At 44.0% G+C, this 21,193-nt stretch overlaps 1 protein-coding gene across 2 annotated transcripts in view; it reads left to right on the top strand.

Moving 5' to 3' along the window:
• The window catches only part of LOC135542627 (ATP-binding cassette sub-family C member 4-like), a 41,691-nt gene extending 25,370 nt beyond the window's left edge, over window positions 1–16,321 (top strand). For both annotated transcript variants that reach the window (XM_064969736.1, XM_064969735.1), the window contains exons 8-29: window positions 629–878; window positions 992–1,099; window positions 1,204–1,293; window positions 2,379–2,570; window positions 2,678–2,772; window positions 2,881–2,967; window positions 3,518–3,614; window positions 3,830–4,042; window positions 4,177–4,299; window positions 4,492–4,529; window positions 4,634–4,740; window positions 4,865–5,011; window positions 6,293–6,372; window positions 6,509–6,659; window positions 6,793–7,023; window positions 12,826–12,926; window positions 13,324–13,671; window positions 13,876–13,965; window positions 14,091–14,263; window positions 14,437–14,542; window positions 15,212–15,346; window positions 15,435–16,321. In XM_064969736.1, coding sequence (XP_064825808.1) covers window positions 629–878; window positions 992–1,099; window positions 1,204–1,293; window positions 2,379–2,570; window positions 2,678–2,772; window positions 2,881–2,967; window positions 3,518–3,614; window positions 3,830–4,042; window positions 4,177–4,299; window positions 4,492–4,529; window positions 4,634–4,740; window positions 4,865–5,011; window positions 6,293–6,372; window positions 6,509–6,659; window positions 6,793–7,023; window positions 12,826–12,926; window positions 13,324–13,671; window positions 13,876–13,965; window positions 14,091–14,263; window positions 14,437–14,542; window positions 15,212–15,346; window positions 15,435–15,512 — 3,040 coding nt within the window. In that variant the 3' untranslated portion in view covers window positions 15,513–16,321. The remainder of the gene's footprint in view (window positions 1–628; window positions 879–991; window positions 1,100–1,203; window positions 1,294–2,378; window positions 2,571–2,677; window positions 2,773–2,880; window positions 2,968–3,517; window positions 3,615–3,829; window positions 4,043–4,176; window positions 4,300–4,491; window positions 4,530–4,633; window positions 4,741–4,864; window positions 5,012–6,292; window positions 6,373–6,508; window positions 6,660–6,792; window positions 7,024–12,825; window positions 12,927–13,323; window positions 13,672–13,875; window positions 13,966–14,090; window positions 14,264–14,436; window positions 14,543–15,211; window positions 15,347–15,434) is intronic.
• Window positions 16,322–21,193: the final 4,872 nt, after the last annotated feature.

Genomic DNA, 21,193 nt, shown 5'->3' with positions numbered 1-21,193 from the left:
CTAAAGGGGTCCTAAAATTCCAATTAAAATAGCTAAATGATCCATGGTATGACCCCCCCCCCCCGGCTAAGACTTTTATAGGTTAATGGTGTTTTGTTCTAATTCTGAGTAAAAACTCAACAGTCACTATGAAAGCTCAGACCAAGTTTATTCTTCCCAGAAGGTCAATACAGCTGCATCAGACAAATACATTGTTCACACAAGCACTGATATTTAACCCTTCCTCCTAAGCTGAGGAACCTCCAACACATCTGAGCAGCCAATGCATCTCTGTTGCCCGACAGAACCTTAGTGATATCTGTTCTTCCTCACTTCATCTGACCTGACCTCTAACCCAAAGTGCTCACTCTTTTTATCAATGCCTGCCACGTGATCACTTTCCCTGCACTCAACACATTCCAAGCTTAATAGTACACACTATATACCTTCCTCCTACAGATATCATTAACCTCTGGTGTAGACCCTCTAAACCTAAGCACTCCATATTTCAATAGGATACCTGATAATTAGCCCTATCCCAAGTTTAGGAGTTAGAATCCATCAATGGAAAGGTTTAACAGATGTGTAACAGAATGTTTTGTTTTCTTGCATTATTATTGTTGAAAGGCTTCTTTCATTCCTCCCTCAGGGAAGAGATCTCCAAGATCATGTCAAGCTCCTACCTGCGAGGTCTCAACATGGTCTCCTTCTTTGCGGCCAGTAAGATCATAGTCTTCATCACCTTCGCTGTCTACGTCCTCCTGGGGAACACCATCTCAGCCAGCCGGGTGTTTGTGGCAGTGTCTCTCTATGGTGCCATCAAGATCACAGTGACCCTCTTCTTCCCACAGGCCATAGAGAAGGTGTTCGAGACCATCATCAGTATCCGCAGGATCAAGGTACTCTATAGATCATCTGGCACAAAATGGCTGCTGTGCCGCACCTAGGTGCAATGAGTTATTGTGGTTTAGTAAGGTTTGTTTGGCTGCATCATCTCTCTGTTGACCCACAGAATTTCCTTCTGTTGGAGGAGATTGAGAGACCCAACATGAGATTTACCCCGGAGGAAAAGAAAGACGCCTCTGTTGAGATCAAGGACTTAATTTGCTACTGGGACAAGGTGAATATTCTGGTCAAATGTTGATATACAAAACAAGAATACACCTGTCCTGTGTGGTGGTTTCATGTATTGCTATGAAATGTAATTTCTCTCTCTCTCTCCAGTGTCTGGACACCCCATCTCTCCAGAACCTGTCACTCACAGTGAAGTCGGAGCAGCTCGTTGCTGTCATTGGACCTGTGGGGTCTGGAAAGGTCAGAGTTCATACATAGTACACTATATATACAAAAGTATGTGAACACCCCTTCAAATTAGTTGATTCGGCTATTTTAGCCACACCCGTTGCTGACAAGTGTATAAGATCCAGCACACAGCCGTGTAATCTCCATAGACAAACATTGGCAGTAGAATGGTCTTACTGAAGAGCTATTATGTAACTTTCAACGTGGCACCGTCATAGGATGCCACCTTTCCAACAAGTCAGTTCGTCAAATTTCTGCCCTGCTAGAGCTGCCCTGGGCAACTGTAAGTGCTGTTATTGTGAAGTGGAAACGTCTAGGAGCAACAATGGCTCAGCTGCGAAGTGGTTGGTCACACAAGCTCACAGAACGGGACGGCTGAGTGCTGAAGAGAGATGTGTAAAAAAAAGTCTGTCCTGGGTTGCAACACTCACTACCAAGTTCCAAACTGCCTCTGGAAGCAACGTCATCACAAGAACTGTTCATCGGGAGCTTCATGAAATGGGTTTCCATGGCTGAGCAGCTGCCACAAGCCTAAAATCACCATGCGCAATGCCCAGTGTTGGCTGGAGTCGTGTGGTAAAGCTCGCCGCCATTGGACTCTGGAGCAGTGGAAACATACTTCACCATCTGGCAGTCCGACAGACGAATCTGGGTTTGACTGATGCCAGGAGAAATCTACCTGCCCCAATGCATAGTGTCAATGCATGACACTGCCCACGTGCACAAGGCGAGGTTCGTACAGAAATGGTTTGTCAAGATCGTGGAAGAACTTGTCAAGCCTGTACAGAGCCCTGACCTCAACCCCATCGAACACCTTTGGGAGGAATTGGAACACCAACTGTGAGCCAGGCCTAATCGCACAACATCACTAATGCTCACAGAAGAGTGGAGGCTGTTATAGCAGCAAAAGGGGGGACCAACTCCATATTGATACCTATGGATTTGGAATGAGGTGTTCAATGAGCAGGTGTCCGTATACTTTGTCATGTAGTGTGTGTGTGTGTGTGTGTGTGTGTGTGTGTGTGTGTGTCTATATGGTAAAATATGTAGTAAGCCATATCAGCCAGCTCACATGTTTACCAACCCATCTCCCATAGTCCTCTCTGCTCAGCGCCATCCTGGGGGAGCTGCCTCACGACAAGGGGGTGTTGAGGGTCAAAGGTCAGCTGACCTACGCCTCCCAGCAGCCCTGGGTGTTCCCTGGAACCATCCGCAGCAACATCCTGTTTGGCAAAGAGCTCCATCCTCAAAAGTATGAGAAGGTCCTGAGAGCCTGCGCCCTCAAGAGGGTAAGACACACTGAATGGAGCTCTCATCATATTTATTCTAGGAGCTTTGCAATGGTTTTGTGTTCTGACTTGTTAGCCCTTGTCTCTGTTGTCCCTTCTGTGTTCAGGACATGGAGCTGCTGCCAGACGGGGACCTGACAGTGATAGGGGACAGAGGAGCCACCCTCAGTGGGGGACAGAAAGCTAGAGTGAACCTGGCCCGGTAAGACCACAGCTCGACTTCAAACCAGAGTAGAAATTAGTTGAGGTACATTCTATAGATGCGATGAATATCCTCCAGTCTCTATCTGAAAGCCCTGTTGTGTCTCAGGGCTGTGTACCAGGATGCTGATATCTACCTGCTGGACGACCCTCTAAGTGCTGTAGATGCTGAGGTCGGGAGACACCTGTTTGAACAGTGAGTCAACCACAGTTTCAGCTAAACAGGTTGTATTTATTTTTATTTTACCGGACCCGTCCCATTGAGATAAATAATTACTTTACAAGAGAGACAAAATAGCAGCTCAAAGTTGGACCCATTTACAACATAAAACACAACGCCCTACAGTTTAAAAATATGCATTTACACATTGAGCAGCAAGATGATTTGCGGAAGTGTGGTGCAACTATGAAATTATGACCTCTTCCTAAATATTTGGTGACATGATTAATTTTGCGTATGGTTTCCTAGAAACAAAGGGTGGCTCAGCTAACCCTTTGGCTCAACTTACCCCACTATCCTTTAGTACAACTGAACTGAATTCTTCCCAGACTCAGATTAGGTCTACTGACTGGCTGCTTCTTTAGGGCAGGAATGGGTTTTTGTATAGCATTTACAAGTTAATGGATTTTCAGGGTCATGTGGATTCTCTGATGTTAGAACAGGCCTTAGGCCTTCACCAACAGTGTGAAACTGCACTTAAATTGTCTGTCTCTCTCCATTTGTCTGTATCCCCATGTGTGTCCAGGTGTATCTGTGGTATTCTGAAGAATAAGCCCCGCATCCTGGTCACCCACCAGTTGCAGTACCTCCAAGCAGCCAACCAGATCCTCGTCCTCAAGGAGGTGTGTTCCTAGCAGGGTTTAACATTCTACACATGCTTTGTAACCTACGTATGACCACAGGTGCATTTGATTACATTTTTACTTTGCTGAGAACATTACATGTCTGCTGTCAAACTTTATGAAAGGAATAGTTCACCCAAAGGCATATGCATTTACATATGAATACAGACTCCAGAAGTTGGGCAGGGTGTGATGTGTGTTTGTGTGTGTGTCAGGGTCACGTGGTGGCGAGGGGGACATACTCCGAGCTGCAGAACTCTAGGGTTGACTTCACCTCCCTGCTGAAGAGGGACGAGGAAGAGCCACAAACCAACAACAATCACTCAGTGGTCAAACACGCCTTTTCCCAGAACTCAATTTCCTCCTGGAATTCAGTGGTCTCCCACACCTCCATGCACTCTGTTAAAGATGGAGCTAAACAGCTTTCGGTGGGTCCAAACCCCACCCACTTCATTTCAAGCCCTTAGATAGAGTCACAAGGAGGATTTTCATTCTGAAGTGTCCCAGATTGTCCCTCCTTTTAGTTAACAGGGTATTATGTCCATGTCTCCTCCCTGTCCAGACAGTAGCAGAGGAGAGCCGATCGGAAGGCAACATCGGCACCAGCCTCTACTTCAAGTACTTAAACGCAGGAGCCAGCATCCTGGTTATGCTGGGCACAGTCCTCCTCAGTCTCATCGCGGAGGTATTAACACATCTAAAATGTCAGGCAGTGGATAGCCATATGTCACTATTCTACCTCCTAGCATCTACAGTAAATACCAGCATTTTGACTTCTGATAGATGCGTGCAAAATCAAACTCTGAACAGATCAAGGCATTGGAACCAATGACATTGCAATGATCCAACCAACTATAATATAATTTGTCACCCACAGGTAGCGTACGTTCTTCAGGACTGGTGGCTGGCCTATTGGTGAGAAGCATTATTGTTACAGTAGTTCATTATTTGTTTCACAGTTCAGTTGGACCATAGCAATGTGAATATTCAAATGACAACGCTGACTGTTTGATTGACAGGGCAGCAGAGCAGGAGAAACTCAATATTAACGGCACTGTGATTGTCCAAAATGGCCTCAACATCACTCAAGAGTTGGACCTCGGTTTCTATGTGGGCATTTATGCAGGTATACAGAAGAGAATTCCTAAATGTACTGAATATTTTCTAAGTAAGTATGAGGTTGTCCCCTTACCTGGGAAGGAAGCTTGAGGAAATCGGGTAACGACTGACAAGTCACCTTCTGTGTTCAGGTTTGACTCTGGCCTCGGTCATCTTTGGCTTTGCCAGGAGTCTGGTGATGTTCAATGTGCTGGTGAAAGCTGCTCAGTCTCTACACAACCGCATGTTCAACTCTATCCTCCGGACACCTGTACGCTTCTTTGACATCAACCCAATTGGTGAGAAACCCCTCGCATGAAATATAATCTGTTTGTGTTGTCTTTTTCTTGTTGAGGACAATACAATTTCTTGTAATTTAGTCCTGACCTCCAAAATGGTTTCAAACTGGTTGGGTGAGAGAACAGATGTCATTTCAACATCTAGTTTTGATTTACATTTGGTTGAGTTGTCAATTCAACGTCAATTCAACGAAGGAAGAAAAAAAATCAGTCATTGTATTTAGGTTAAAAGTTGGGTGAAGAAAAAATGACTAAATTCCCTTAAATTTGTTAGGAATTGAAAACTGGTCAAGTTGTGGAGAAATGCTAGATGTGAAATATAAGGCAAACAACTTCTATATTTAAAAGGTTTAATAGACAAATGTTCCTCTAAGAGGTTCGCAGCAAATCTCTCCCCCTCCAGAGGAGAGGGTCGGAACTACATACTTGTGCCTTACCTGTTCGCTGTTTCACCCTTCCGTGTCTCGTGCCAAAGCATTAAATCAAGGCTGAGACCTTGGGGTTGAATAGATAATACATTTGAAACTTAATTGCTTAGGACACCCATGGTCGATTTTAATGCCTCAGGGGTCAAGATGCCAGACCTGATTTACGGTGACCTCTGGCCTTAGTGTATAGAGGCCAAATTCCAATAGGGAATAGTCATCCAAAAATAGCGTTCTTAGCAGGTGATGACTTTTTTCAAATCCAATCAGTTTTCCACGTTGAGTAAATGTCATCACATTGAATTGACGTGGCAAACAATTTTATTTTTTAACCCCCTTTTTCTCCCCAATTTCGTGGTATCCAATTGTTTTAGTAGCTAATATCTTGTCTCATCGCTACAACTCCAGTACGGGCTCGGGAGAGACGAAGGTTGAAAGTCATGCGTCCTCCGATACATAACCCAACCAAGCCGCACTGCTTCTTAACACAGCGCGCATCCAACCCGGAAGCCAGCCGCACCAATGTGTTGGAGGTAACACCGTGCATCTGGCAACCTGGGGTTAGCGTGCACTGCGCCCGGCCCGCCACAGGAGTCGCTGGTGCGCAATGAGACTAGGATATCCCTTCCGGCCAAACCCTCCCTAACCCGAACGACGCTATGCCAATTGTACGTCACTCCACGGACCTCCCAGTCGCGGCCGGTTACGACAGAGCCTGGGCGCAAACCCAGAGTCTCTGGTGACACAGCTGGCGCTGCAGTACAGCGCCCTTAACCACTGCGCCACCCGGGAGGCTAAACAATGTTGATTTAACCCGTTTTTGCACAGTGGATTACTTTCTCCTGTTCTGTCACAGGAAGAATTCTCAACAGGTTCTCCAAGGACATCAGCCAGCTGGATTCCATGTTACCTAATACCTTTGTTGACTTCAGTCAGGTAAGTGAGTGTATAGCCTTAGCGGGGAACATCTATGTATTTTGTCAGGAGGATATAGATTTCCCAATCCATTATCTATATTACATAAATATTTTCTTCTCTTCATGTCTCCTGGGCGTATTCGATCTTGCCACAGTCGATCCTGCAGAATATCGGCGTAGTGGTGGTGGCAGCCTCCGTTATGCCCTGGATCCTCATCCCGGTGGTTCCTCTTCTCATCATATTCCTGTTCCTGAGACGCCACTTCCTGCAGACATCACGGGACATCAAACGCCTGGAGTCCACCAGTGAGTGACAGGACTGACTGGGACAGGGGAGGCAAGGGACAAATGATAATTGTACATGTTCTCTATTAATGTGTACGATTTCCTTTTGTGTCTGCAGGCGTGTGTGAGTTGATGTATTTCCTGTGTTCTGCAGCTCGGAGTCCTGTCTTCTCCCACCTGTCCTCGTCCCTCCAAGGTCTGTGGACGATCCGAGCCTTCGGAGCCGAGGAGAGATTCCAGAACACCTTTGACGCTCATCAGGATCTGCACTCAGAATCTTGGTTCCTGTTCCTGGTCACCTCTCGATGGTTCGCTCTCCGACTGGATGGAATCTGCGCAGCCTTTGTCACTGTCACTGCCTTCGGCTGCCTCTTCCTCAGAGATGGTAAGAGGATAAATTATTATGACTTCATTTACACAAGCTGGTAGAAATCAAAGTTGGTTGCATATGACATAAAATAAATTGAATGAGGTTGGATAATCTTTCTGATCAAAGTCTTTGGCTCATTGCCTGTTCCCTAGCAACAACTTGTATTACACTTGGTGCCAAACAGTTATCCAAGATACGCTGTCAAAAGATTTAGAACACCTACTCATTCATGGGTTTTTCTTTATTTTTTACTATTATCTACTTTGTAGAATAATAGTGAAGACTTCAAATCTCTGAAATAACATATGGAATCATGTAGTAACCAAAAAAGTGTTAAACAAATCAAAATATTTTATATTTGCGATTCTTCAAATAGCCACCCTTTGTCTTGATGACCGCTTTGCACACGCTTGGCATTCTCTCAACCGGCTTCACCTGGAATGCTTTTCTTGAAGGAGTTCCCACATATGCTGAACACTTGTTGGCTGCTTTTCCTTCACTCTGCGTCCCGACTTATCCAAACCATCTCAATTTGGTTGTGATCGGGGGATTGTGGAGGCCAGTTCATCTGATGCAGCACTCCACCACTCTCCTTCGTGGTCAAATAGCCCTTATACAGCCTGGAGGTGTGTTGGGTCACTGTCTTGTTGAAAAACAAAATGATAGTCCCACTAAGCCCTAACCAGATGGGATGGCAGATCGCTGCAGAATGCTGTGGTAGCCATGCTGGTAAAGTGTGCCTTTTTTAATTCTAAATAAATCAGTGTCACCAGCAAAGCACCCCAACACCATCTCACCACCTCCTCCATTCCATATCTTGCGTGGAGCCCCAGATCGAGGGAGATTATCAGTGGTCTTTTATGTCTTCCATTTCCTAATAATTGCTCCCACAGTTGATTTCTTCAAACCAAGCTGCTTACCTATTGCAGATTCAGTCTTCCCAGCCTGGTGCAGGTCTACAATTTTGTTTCTGGTGTCCTTTGACAGCTCTTTGGTCTTGGCCATAGTGGAGTTTGGAGTGTGACTGTTTGAGGTTATGGACAGGTGTCTTTTATACTGATAAGTTCAAACAGGTGCCATTAATACAGGTAACGAGTGGAGGACAGAGGAGCCTCTTAAAGAAGTTACAGGTCTGTGAGAGCCAGACATCTTGCTTGTTTCTAGGTGACCAAATACTTATTTTCCACCATAATTTGCAAATAAATTCATTAAAAATCCTACAATGTGATTTTCTGGATTTTTTTCCCCTCATTTTGTCGGTCATAGTTGAAGTGTACCTACGATGAAAATTACAGGCCTCATCTTTTTAAGTGGGAGAACTTGCACAATTGGTGGCTGACTAAATACTTTTTTGCCCCACTGTATATCATTTTAAAGCTATTCTTGTTGTTAATCCCACCAAAGTGTCCGATTTCAAATAGGCTTTTCAGCGAAAGCACTACAAACGATTGTTAGGTCTCCACCAAACCACAATAAGCACAGCCATTTTCCAGCAAAATATAGCATTCACAAAAAACAGAAATAAAGATAAAATTAATCACTAACCTTGAATTATCTTCAGCCGATGACACTCATAGGACTTCATGTTACACAATACATGCATGTTTTGTTTGATAAAGTTCATATTAATATAACAAAAAATCTGAGTTTATATTGGAGTGTTAGATTCACTAGTTCAAAAAACATCAAGTGATTTTGCATAGCCACATCATTCAACAGAAATACTCATCATAAATGTAGATGATAATATAGTTATACACATGGAATTATAGATACCTCTCCTTAATGCAACCGCTGTGTCAGATAAAAAAATTTAAAAAAACTTACGGGAAAAGGAAACGCATGCAATAATCTGAGACTGCCCTCAAAAGTAAAAACACCACAGCCACAAAGATGGCGTCAACATAAACAAGAAATGACATGATAAATATTCCCTTTGATGATCTACATCAGAAAGCACTCCAGGAATCCCAGGTCCACAATAAGTCTTTGTTTTGTTCGAAAATGTCTTATTTATGTCCAAATGCCTTCTTTTGTTGGCGCGTTTTGTATACATTTCCAAACGCTATTTCTGGTCAGTGTTAATATCAGGCAAAAACTTCAGTGATATTACCGGTTGAAGAAACATTTCAAACTAAGTACAGAATCAAATCATTAGGATGTTAACATATAGCTTCAATAAAGTTCCAACCAGAGTATTCGTGAGCCATGGAACGCAAGTGACTACCATGAGGAAAAAGTGTGATCACAAAATGGCTGCTTGATGGACATCTGATACACTCATTCTCTCATTCCCACAACAACATAGAAGCCTCATTATAATTTCTATTGAAGGTTGACATCTAGTGGAACCCCTAGGCAGTGCAACATCATTCATATCTCAAGGGGATTTCATTGGGGACTCTGGTGAATACATACAAGCTCAGATTTCTGACTTTTGCCTGCCAATATGAGTTCTGTTATACTCACAGACATCATGCAGAGTGTTTTCTATCCAATACTAACAATAATATGCAACTATTAGCAACTATGACTGAGGAGCAGGCTGTTTTGATATGGTCACCTTTCATCCAAGCTACTCAATACTGCCCCTGCAGCCATAAAAAGTTAAATTGTATCGATTATTTACGTTTTAGGATACCGAAGGTTGGATTAGGAAAGTTGCTTGAAATGTTTGGACTAAGTTTACAGGTAACTTATTAGATACTTCATAGGCATGTTGGGCGAGTTGGAACCGGTGTATTTCTGAATCAAACGCGCCAAATAAATTTACATTTTGGGGATATAAAGAAGGAATTTATCGCACAAAATAACGATTTGTGATGTTTCTGGGACATTTTGGAGTGCCAACAGAAGAAGATCTTCAAAAGTAAGGCATGAATTATATCGTTAAATCTGAGTTTTATGTAGCACCTGCCTGGTTGAAAAATGATTTTCATGCGTTGGTATGCGGGCTCTGTCCTCAGATAATTGCATGGTCTGCTTTCACCGTAAAGCCTTTTTGAAATCTCACACTGCGGCTCAATTAACAAGAAGTTAACCTCTAGCAATGAGCAATCCCGTATCCGGGAGCGTAATCATAGCCTCAAGCGCATTACCATAACGCAATGTTTCCTATTCATGAAAATCGCAAATGAAATAATTATATTCAAACAAAAGCTTAGCCTTTTGTTAACAACACTGTCATCACAGATTTTCAAAATATGCTTTTCAACCAAAGCTACACAAGCATTTGTGTAAGAGTATTGATAGCCTAGCATAGCATTAAGCCTAGCATTCAGCAGGCAACATTTTCACAAAAGCAAGAAAAGCATTCAAATAAAATCATTTACCTTTGAAGAACTTTGGATGTTTTCAATGAGGAGACTTTTTTTTCCAAAAAGATTATTTGTGTAGGAGAAATCGCTCCGTTTTGTTCATCACTTTTGGCTAAGAAAAGAAAAACAAATTCATTCACTACAACGCCAAACTTTTTTCCAAATTAACTCCATAATATCAACAGAAACATGGCAAACGTTGTTTAGAATCATCCTCAAGGTGTTTTTCACATATCTATTCGATGATAAATCATTCGTGGCAGTTGGGTTTCTCCTCCGTAGCAAACTGAAAAGTACTGCAGCTGGAGATTACGCAATAATTGCAACGGAGGACACCAAGCTGGTAAATGTAGTTATGGTCAATCTTCCAATGATATGCCTACAAATACGTCACAATGTTGCAGACACCTTGGGGAAAACATATGCTGACTACTAGCTCCTCCACAGCCATATAAGGAGTCATTGCCATGAGGCGGTTTTAAAAAAATGCGGCACTTCCTGATTGGATCTTTATCTGGGTTTTTTCTGTAACATCGGTTCTGTGGCACTCAGACTATCTTTGCAGTTTTGGAAACGTCAGAGTTTTCTATCCAAAGCTGTCAATTATATGCATAGTCGAGCATCTTTTCGTGACAAAATATTTTGTTTAAAACGGGAACGTTTTTCATCCAAAAATTAAAATAGCGCCCCCTATATCCAACTGGTTAAGCTATATAACACTTGTATGTTCTATGAATTCTTATGAGTATTTCTGGTTTTGAATTTGGCACTCTGCAATTTCACTGGATGTTGTCAAATCAATCCCGCTAAAGGGATTAGCGTGCGAAGGGATCCATAACTACTTAGCACTCTTATGGCTTTGGGTGGAAACTGTTCAGGCGCCTGTTGGTTCCAGACTTGGTGGATCGGTAGTGTTTGCCTTGCAATAAGGGGAAGTCTTTGACATGGGTGGCTGGAGTCTGACAATTTTTTAGGCCCTTCCTCTGACACTGCCTGGCATAGAGGTTCTGGGTGGAAGGGAGCTCGGCACTGGGCCTTCCGCACTACCCTCTGTAGCGCCTTGCAGTCGGATGCCAAGCAGCTGCCATACCAAGTGGTGATGCAGTCAGTGAAGATGCTCTCAATGGTACTGTTGTAGAACCTTTTGCACATCAGAGGACCCATGCTAAATCTTTTTAGCCTCTTGAGGGAGACTAGGCGTTGTCATGCCCTTTTCACGACTGTGTTGGTGTGTGTGGACCATGATAGATCCTTAATGATGTGGACACAGAGGGAACTTCAAGCTCTCGACCCGCTCCAGTACAGCCTTGTCGATGGGGGCGTGCTCAGCCTTCCGTTTCCTGTAGTCTATGATCAGGTCCTTTGTCTTGCTGATGTTGAGAGAGAGGTTGTTGTTCTGGCACCACACTGCCAGGCCTCTGACCTCTTCCCAATAGGCTGTCTCATCATTGTCGGTGATCAGGCTTACCACCATCGTGTTGTCAACTTAATGATGGTGCTGGAGTTGTGTGCGGCCACAGTCATGATTGAATGGAGTACAGGAGGGGACTAATCACGCACCCCTGAGGGGCCCCTGTGTTGAGGGTTAGTGTGTTGTTGCATACCCTCACCACCTGGGGTGGCCTGTCAAATAGTCCAGGTTCCAGTTACAGAGGGAGGTGTTCAGTCCCAGGGTCCTTAGCTTATTGATGAGCTTGGAGGGTGATGATGATGTTGAGCCCTGAGCTGTAGTCAATGAACAGCATTCTCACATAAGTGTTCCTCTTGTCCAGGTGGGAAAGGGCAGTGTGGAGTGCAATAGAGATTGCGTCATCTGTGGATCTGTTGGAGTGGTATGCAAATTAGTTGGGTCCAGGGTGTCTGGGATGATGGTGTTGATGTGAGCCATGAGCAGCCTTTTAAAGCATTTAAGGCGACAGATACGAGTGCTACGGGCCATAGTAATTTAGACAGGCTACCTTGGTGTTCTTGGGCACAGGGATTATGGTGGTCTGCTTGAAATATAGGCATTACAGACTAGATCAGGGAAAGTTTGAAAATATCAGTGAAGACAATTGCCAGCTGGTCAGCGCATGCTCGGAGTACACATCCTGGTAATCCGTCTGGCCCTGCGGCCTTGTGAATATTAACCTGTTTAAAGTTCTTACTCCGGAACAGCTGGTGCTCTTATGCATGATTCAGTGTTGCTTGCCTTGAAGGCATTTAGATCGTCTGGTAGGCTTGCATCACTGGGCAGCTCGCAGCTGGGTTTCCCTTTGTAATCAGTGATCGTTTGCCAGCCCTGCCACATCCGACCAGTGCCAGAGGATTCGATCTTAGTGCTGTATTGACGGCCCGGCTGAGGTTGTTGCGGGATTTCTTATAAGCGTACGGATTAGTGTCCGGCTCCTTGAAAGGGACAGTTCTAGCCTTTAGATCAATGTGGATGTTGCCTGTAATCCATGGCGTCTGGTTGTTGACATGCTGTGAAGCCAATGAATTGAGTAAATGTTCAAATCAGGGCTGGAGGCGGGAGCTGTGGGTTTGGTGTTGTCCTACGCAGTCACCCTTCTTGGGAACTTCCAATGGACCATTCGTCAGAGTGCGGAGATGGAGAACATGGTAAGATCACGTCAAAGTGCTAACTCTGGTATTGTCCCTTCCCCAGCTCCCCAGGTCCAGGACCTTTTACAGTATCTGAAAGATTTTACCTGGGAATGAATTTCCACAGGAAAAATAATCAAACCCAGAGATCTGCGCCAGTGACCTGTAGAAATAAGATTCATTAGAATCAGAATGGTTTTAGTTGCATCCTGTCATTCAGGAATGTTCAGCTGAAACAGCTCACTTAAGAATGTAGCGTGTGGAATTTAAGTTCTTTAAAGTTTTATAATTTAGTGCTGAGAAGCCATACTAGCATTAGACCAAGGTTAACCATGTTCCCAGCCTCAAAGAGTAGGCTGGTAAATGAGATTAGAACCACGTTTGTTTGATATGGTTATTTATTTACCGTCCTCAGATGACATCAGTGGAGAGGGTGGTGGAGTACACAGAGCTGGAGAGTGAAGCACCCTGGGAAACCCAGAAGCGTCCTCCTCCTGAGTGGCCGAGCAAAGGCCTCATTACCTTTGACCGAGTCAGCTTCTCCTACAGCTCAGACGGACCTGTGGTCCTGAAGGACATGAAGGCCATGTTCAGGCCCAAAGAGAAGGTTGGCATCGTGGGCAGGACGGGTGCGGGGAAAAGCTCCCTGGTATCGGCGCTCTTCCGCCTGGCAGAGCCAGAGGGCAGGATCTACATTGACGGAGTTCTGACCTCCGAGATCGGCCTCCATGACCTGCGCCAGAAGATGTCCATCATACCTCAGGTAGCCCAATTTGTAAGTCGCTCTGGATAAGAGCGTCTGCTAAATGACTTAAATGTAATGTAAATGTAGCTACTGTTGGTGGGTCTTCTGTGGCTGCTCTGTCCCTTAGTCCTTCTGAATGTAGTAAAGAAAAGGCTCCTAGTTCAGATATGACTCTGTTAGAGCTTATTACATTTTTCTGTTTGTGGCCCCTCTGTTCTGCAGGACCCAGTGCTTTTCACCGGCACCATGAGGAAGAACCTGGACCCTTTCAGCCAGCACACAGACGAGGACCTGTGGAACGCTCTCCAAGAGGTACTGCTCCTCAGACTCCTATTGATACAGTAACGAGACATACTCTCACGAATTGACATACATGTTAATGTGTGTTTTTGGTGGCATTGATCAGGCTCTTACTCCAGTAACTGTTTCCTCTCCAGGTCCAGCTGAAGTCTGTAGTGGAGGATCTGCCCAATAAGATGGAGACGGTTCTGGCCGAGTCGGGCTCCAACTTCAGTGTGGGTCAGAGGCAGCTGGTCTGTCTTGCCAGGGCCATCCTGAGGAAGAACCGCATCCTCATCATAGACGAGGCCACAGCCAACGTGGACCCCAGGTACAGAGCTGCCTCTCTCACACACACACACACACACACACACACACACAGTCTGTCCTTTAGGCAGATGATGTGCTTTGAGTGGGAGGCATCAAGTAGTCAATGAAAGCGTGATTGTGTTTCGTTATCCTGGTTGTGTCTTTCCTGAACTGTTTGTCTGTCTGTGTCCGTAGAACAGACGAGCTGATCCAGATGACGATACGAGACAAGTTCAGGGAGTGCACCGTTCTCACCATCGCCCACCGCCTCAACACCATCATAGACAGCGACCGCATTCTGGTGAGAGCTCTTCCCATCAAATAAATGTATATCTGTCACACGCACACACCTCATTAGTCATGTATTTATGAGATTAAAAAAAGAGACTGAGCAGGTTGAGAGATGTACTTTTATTCACTTTCATTTCAGGTTGATCTGAGATCTTATCCTATGTTTGTTTAGTGAAATGAGTTTACCCTTCTCTGAAGGTGCTGAGTAATTCAGCCAGTGCTAGATCAGTGGTCCCCAAACTATGGGGAGCGCCCGAGGGGGTCCCCCCACCCCAAAAAATTGTTAAGGAACGGTCTGAATTTAAACTTAATCCTGGAAGTTGAAATAGTAGAATGCACAAGGTGCCATTTCAAAATTGGGTAGTGCATCAGCAGTGACAGACATTGCAGACCTTAGAGCTATTTATAACTTGCCATAAATGTCCAGATCATCTAGGCCATGTCAGCTAAAGTTTTTTAGCCTATTGATTCCCATGGCAAAATGAAGGAAATACAGTAAATAAGAGGGGTGTGAACAGTTTATGAACAGTGCCCTTGACCATAGAAAGACAGGGTGTTCCACAATGCTGGAAGGGGGGCCTGAGTGAACGTTTGGGAACCCCATATAATTTCACTTGACCAGTTTAGCCAGGTTGAATTACCTTATGAATTACTTACTGACCTTTGACCCTGCCTTCAGGTGCTAGGCGCTGGTATGATCCAGGAGTTTGACGAGCCGTACGTCCTGCTTCAGAACCAGGAGAGTGCCCTCTACAGGATAGTCCAGCAGACGGGCAAGGCTGAGGCAGCTTCCCTGCTGGAATCAGCCAAACAGGTGAGCACTGACACTGCATCCCAACCCAGCACACACATTCTCTCAACCTAACTTGATTTCTTTACCAATTCACAATATTTTCATTCAGGCGTATATGAACAACGGCAACAGCCATGGTCCAAAAATGGCCAATGGAGTGGTGGTCTTCATTGAGTCGGCTGTGTGACGGTGCAGGGACTTGACGAACAGAAAGAGATATCTGCCCAATTTTATATTTTTTCCAATCACATAAGATCTTTTCCAGAGCTGATTGGTCAAAAGGAAAAAAACTGAAATGCCATTTTTATGGTAGTTGTTTGCATGCAAAATCAGGAAAGATTTATAGAACTGTATTTCCTTATTGACACTGCTGATGTGTGTTGCATCTTTAATACACAACAATGGAAGTAGCATTGCATTGTCATACTTTGTGCCTCAAATCGTTTACTATTTGAACTGCTGCTACTTCAATTGATTTATCTTACTGCACAGGGCACACTATCCTGACATGCTGCACTGTCTCTGCAATCACTTTACTGGGCAATGGAACTAATTGGCGTGTGTATTTCATACACTATAAATGCAACGGAAAATTACACTTCACCATTGTACGCACATGAAAAGACATGCTGTCATTACACTATAAGGGATTTTTGAGAATTTCTTGACCAAAGTGAGTCTCGCGTTGTTTACATGAGTGATGGTTAAGGGCAGATCTAGATCATTTAAAAGCAGGAATACCTACCAATCAATGTATTGAACTACAAACGTACCCCTAATGAGGCCGTATGGAGAGACCTTCGATTTTTAAAAACAACATTGAGTCCATTGGTTTAAATGTTTTCGTAGTGGATGTAAGTTTTCCCAAATGCATTCTTAAGTACCAATAGCAACAGTACCTATTTTTTTACAAGTTTCAGATATTGATTTTCCTTACATATAAGTTTGTACAATAATATTGTGAAATTTTATTTTAATAAAAACTTAAGTCTTGTCTCTTATGTCACATCTTCAACAAACATGTAGTTGCTTTTCTTTGTTTGTTAATATGATCAGCATTGAATAAAGGGACCAAACTGCTCCTCAATTTGACACAATATTTTCCTAGGATGGTTTTGTAAGCCTCTTTCCACAATTTCACTTTACCATCTTCAAAACACACTTACAGTATTTCATTATCCACATTAACATTTCCAAATATACAGGTTTATCGAGAAAATAAATGCATACTTGTGACTATCTAAAGGAGAACCTTGTGTAATGTGGGTAGGATGCATTATACACTGCTCAAAAAAATAAAGGGAACACTTAAACAACACAATGTAACTCCAAGTCAATCACACTTCTGTGAAATCAAACTGTCCACTTAGGAAGCAACACTGATTGACAATAAATTTCACATGCTGTTGTGCAAATGGAATAGACAACAGGTGGAAATTATAGGCAATTAGCAAGACACCCCCAATAAAGGAGTGGTTCTGCAGGTGGTGACCACAGACCACTTCTCAGTTCCTATGCTTCCTGGCTGATGTTTTGGTCACTTTTGAATGCTGGCGGTGCTTTCACTCTAGTGGTAGCATGAGACGGAGTCTACAACCCACACAAGTGGCTCAGGTAGTGCAGCTCATCCAGGATGGGACATCAATGCGAGCTGTGGCAAGAACATTTGCTGTGTCTGTCAGCGTAGTGTCCAGAGCATGGAGGCGCTACCAGGAGACAGGCCAGTACATCAGGAGACGTGGAGGAGGGCAACAACCCAGCAGCAGGACCGCTACCTCCGCCTTTGTGCAAGGAGGAGCAGGAGGAACACTGCCAGAGCCCTGCAAAATTACCTCCAGCAGGCCACAAATGTGCATGTGTCTGCTCAAACGGTCAGAAACGGACTCCATGAGTGTGGTATGAGGGCCCGACGTCCACAGTTGGGGGTTGTGCTTACAGCCCAACACCGTGCAGGATGTTTGGCATTTGCCAGAGAACACCAAGATTGGCAAATTCGCCACTGGCGCCCTGTGCTCTACAGATTAAAGCAGGTTCACACTGAGCACGTGACAGACGTGACGCCGAGGAGAACGTTCTGCTGCCTGCAACATCTTCCAGCATGACCGGTTTGGCGGTGGGTCAGTCATGGTGTGGGGTGGCATTTCTTTGGGGGGGGCCGCACAGCCCTCCATGTGCTCGCCAGAGGTAGCCTGACTGCCATTAGGTACCGAGATGAGATCCTCAGACCCCTTGTGAGACCATATGCTGGTGCGGTTGGCCCTGGGTTCCTCCTAATGCAAGACAATGCTAGACCTCATGTGGCTGGATTGTGTCAGCAGTTCCTGCAAGAGGAAGGCATTGATGCTATGTACTGGCCCGCCCGTTCCCCAGACCTGAATCCAATTGAGCACATCTGGGACATCATGTCTCATTCCATCCACCAACGCCACGTTGCACCACAGACTGTCCAGGAGTTGGCGGATGCTTTAGTCCAGGTCTCGGAGGAGATCCCTCAGGAGACCATCCGCCACCTCATCAGGAGCATGCCCGGGCATTGTAGGGAGGTCATACAGGCACGTGGAGGCCACACACACTACTGAGCCTCATTTTGACTTGTTTTAAGGACATTACAAAGTTGGATCAGCCTGTAGTGTGGTTTTCCACTTTAATTTTGAGTGTGACTCCAAATCCAGACCTCCATGGGTTGATAAATTTGATTTCCATTGATAGTTGAATGTGCTGACAACAAAATCACACAAATTATGTAAACATGTATTTATTAAGAATATTTCATTCATTCAGATCTAGGATGTGTTATTTTAGTGTTCCCGTTATTTTTTGGGGCATTGTATAAAGGCCAAGTAGGATGCGTTTTAGACAGGCAGCCTGATTCTGATATTTATCTCCACTAATTGGTCTTTTGAACACATCTTTTTCAGACCAGAAAAAATATCCAAATTAGGCTGCCTTTAAAACGCAGCAGTTTTCCTTATCCAATCTTGTTCTGAGGACATGTGAATGGTTGGTTGGATGAAAGCTCAAATGGGCAGAGCTTGCAAGAGTTGAGAAATAAAGAACAGCCTTTTAGGGAGGCAGGTTGGAGGTGAATGGAGGGCGTTAAACATGGGTTGTGACTGGCTAGGTTGGCAGTTCGAATCCGGCATGTGCCTTTCAACCTTACCCAACATTCCTCACATTTCTAATCTACGTGACTAAGGGACTGAACAGGTTTAAATGTGAAACCAGTGTGGTGGCCTCCCCTGATGGCACCGTGAAATACAGTTGAAGTCGGACGTTTGCATACCCTTAGGTTGGGGTCATTAAAACTCGTTTTTCAACCACTCAAGACATTTGTGAACAAACTATAGTTTTGGCAAGTTGGTTAGGACATCTACTTTGTGCAAGACAAGTAATTTGTCCAACAATTGTTTAGATTATTTCACTTAAAATGCACTGTATCACAATTCCAGTGTGCCAGAAGTTTACATCCACTAAGTTGACTGTGCCTTTAATAAACAGAAAATGTCATGGCTTTAGAAGCTTTGATAGGCTAATTGACATCATGAGTCAGTTGGAGGTGTACCTGTGGATGCATTTCAAAGGCCTACCTTCAAACTCAGTGCCTCTTTGCTTTGACATCATGGGAAAATCAAAAGAAAATCAGCCAAGACCTCGGATTTCTTTTTTTGCAGACCTCCACAAGTCTTGTTCATCCTTGGGCTCAATTTCCAAACACCTGAAGGTACCACATTCATTTGTACAAACACCATGGGACCATGCATCCGTCATACCGCTCAGGGAGGAGACGCGTTCTGTCTCCTAGAGATGAACGTACTTTGGTGCGAGAAGTGCAAATCAATCCCAGAACAAAAGCAAAGGACCTTGTGAAGATGCTTGGAGGAAACCGATAAAGGTATCTATATCCACATAACCTGAATGGCTGCTCAGCAGGGAAGAAGCCACTGCTCCAAAACCGCCATAAAAAAGTCAGACTACAGTTTGCAACTACACATGGGGACAAAGATGGTAATTTTTGGAGAAATGTCCTCTGGTCAGATGAAACAAAAATAGAACTGTTTGGCCATAATGACCATCGTTATGTTTGGAGGAAAAGGGAGATGCTTGCAAGCCGAAGAACACCATCCCAACCATGAAGCACGGGGGTGGCAGCATCATGTTGTGGGGGTGCTTTGCTGCAGGAGGGACTGGTGCACTTCACAAAATAGATGGCATCATGAGGAAGGCAAATTATGTTGATATTGAAGCAACATCTCAAGACAGTCATGAAGTTAAAGCTTGGTCGCAAATGGGACTTCCAAATGGACAATGACCCCAAGCATACTTCCAAAGTTGTGGCAAAATGGCTTAAGGACAACAAAGTCAAGGTATTGGAGTGGCCATTACAAAGCCCCGACCTCAATCCTATAGAAAATCTGTGGGCAGATCTGAAAAAGCATGTGCGAGCAAGGAGGCCTACAAACCTGACTCAGTTACACCAGCTGTCAGGAGGAATGGGCCAAAATTAACTTATTGTGGGAAGCTTGTGGAAGGCTACCTGAAATGTTTGACCCAAGTTAAACAATTAAGACAACGTTACACTCAATTAGTATTTGGTATGTTAACTTCTGACCCAATTGGGAATGTGATGAAAAAAATTAAAAGCTGAAGTAAATAATTATATTCTGACATGTCACTTTCTTAAAATAAAGTGGTGATCGTAACTGACCTAAGACAGCGAATTTTTACTAGGATTAAATGTCAGGAATTGTGAAAAACTGAGTTTAAATGTATTTGGCTAAGGTGTATGTGAACTTCCAACTGTAGGTACAGGGATAGGGACCAGAAGGTCACAGGTTCTAATCTTGTTGCTGCCAGAGGTTTCGAATTGCAGTGTGGTTTGTTTTCTAACCTTACCCCAACCCCTATTCCTGAATTTACACAATCACCTTTGTTTCAGCCCTCAACAGAACATCTAATAAGCAAAGTCACAGGATTTATAAATGTGGTTTTCACTACGTCAACGAGATTTTACAAATTGTATAAATGTTGATTAGGGGCTTTATTCAGTCTGTATGGCGGAAGTCCCACGCTATAGCACAAATGAAATTGAAAGGCAATGTTCGTGTAGACTGTAAGGTAAACGCCACAGCAGCTTAATCAGAAATAACCTTTGCATTTCAATCATGCTATAATGGGGGATCTTCTGCACTACAGATTGAATCAATTAGAAATGTGAGTGATATTCATTGAAGTAAACTCATCCGACAAGACCTGAGGATCAATGCTGAATAAACGGGCACAGTCAATTTATCGATTACAAGCGAGAAAAGCTCCTGTATACGCCATTTCAAGTCCCAGTGCAGTCAAATGTGACTTTCCTAGGTTAGGTTGCCAGTTCAAATACGGCGTGCGACTTGTTTTTCAATATTCCTTACTAATCACAGTTCTAATCTACGTGACTAACCATTTCATAACCCAGTGCTGTCATGTGATTTTCCTGTTTTATAAAACGTTTCCAGACTGAGGTTGGAGTAATTTCAGTATTATGAAGCCCTTGTAACGTAAGAGCTGTTTGAAAACACAGGCTGAAATTTCAGGCAATTTTGGGAGAGTTTAGTTAGACCACTAAGAGCATTCCAAACCTCTGCCAATAAGCCAATTGTCAAGTCCCCCCCCTTCACTCAGGCCACTCCCAGACAGTATCAGCACAATTTTTGCCTGAGAAATTGCTCTTTGACTAAATATGTAGTGGGATTCATAATCAAACTACCCAAGTATTGAGTTTCAGAAGACATTCGCAAGCCCTATTTGATGCAGTGACTACAGTAAATACTGCATTTGGAGCTGCAGATGCAAATAAGTTGTAAAAGAATAGACAAATCACTGGTG

Source organism: Oncorhynchus masou, chromosome 6 (genome assembly GCF_036934945.1).
Source record: "Oncorhynchus masou masou isolate Uvic2021 chromosome 6, UVic_Omas_1.1, whole genome shotgun sequence".
In the NCBI taxonomy this organism is placed as follows: domain Eukaryota; kingdom Metazoa; phylum Chordata; class Actinopteri; order Salmoniformes; family Salmonidae; genus Oncorhynchus; species Oncorhynchus masou.
Note: the sequence above shows the minus strand (reverse complement) of the source record. Positions and strands in the feature narration are given on the sequence as shown.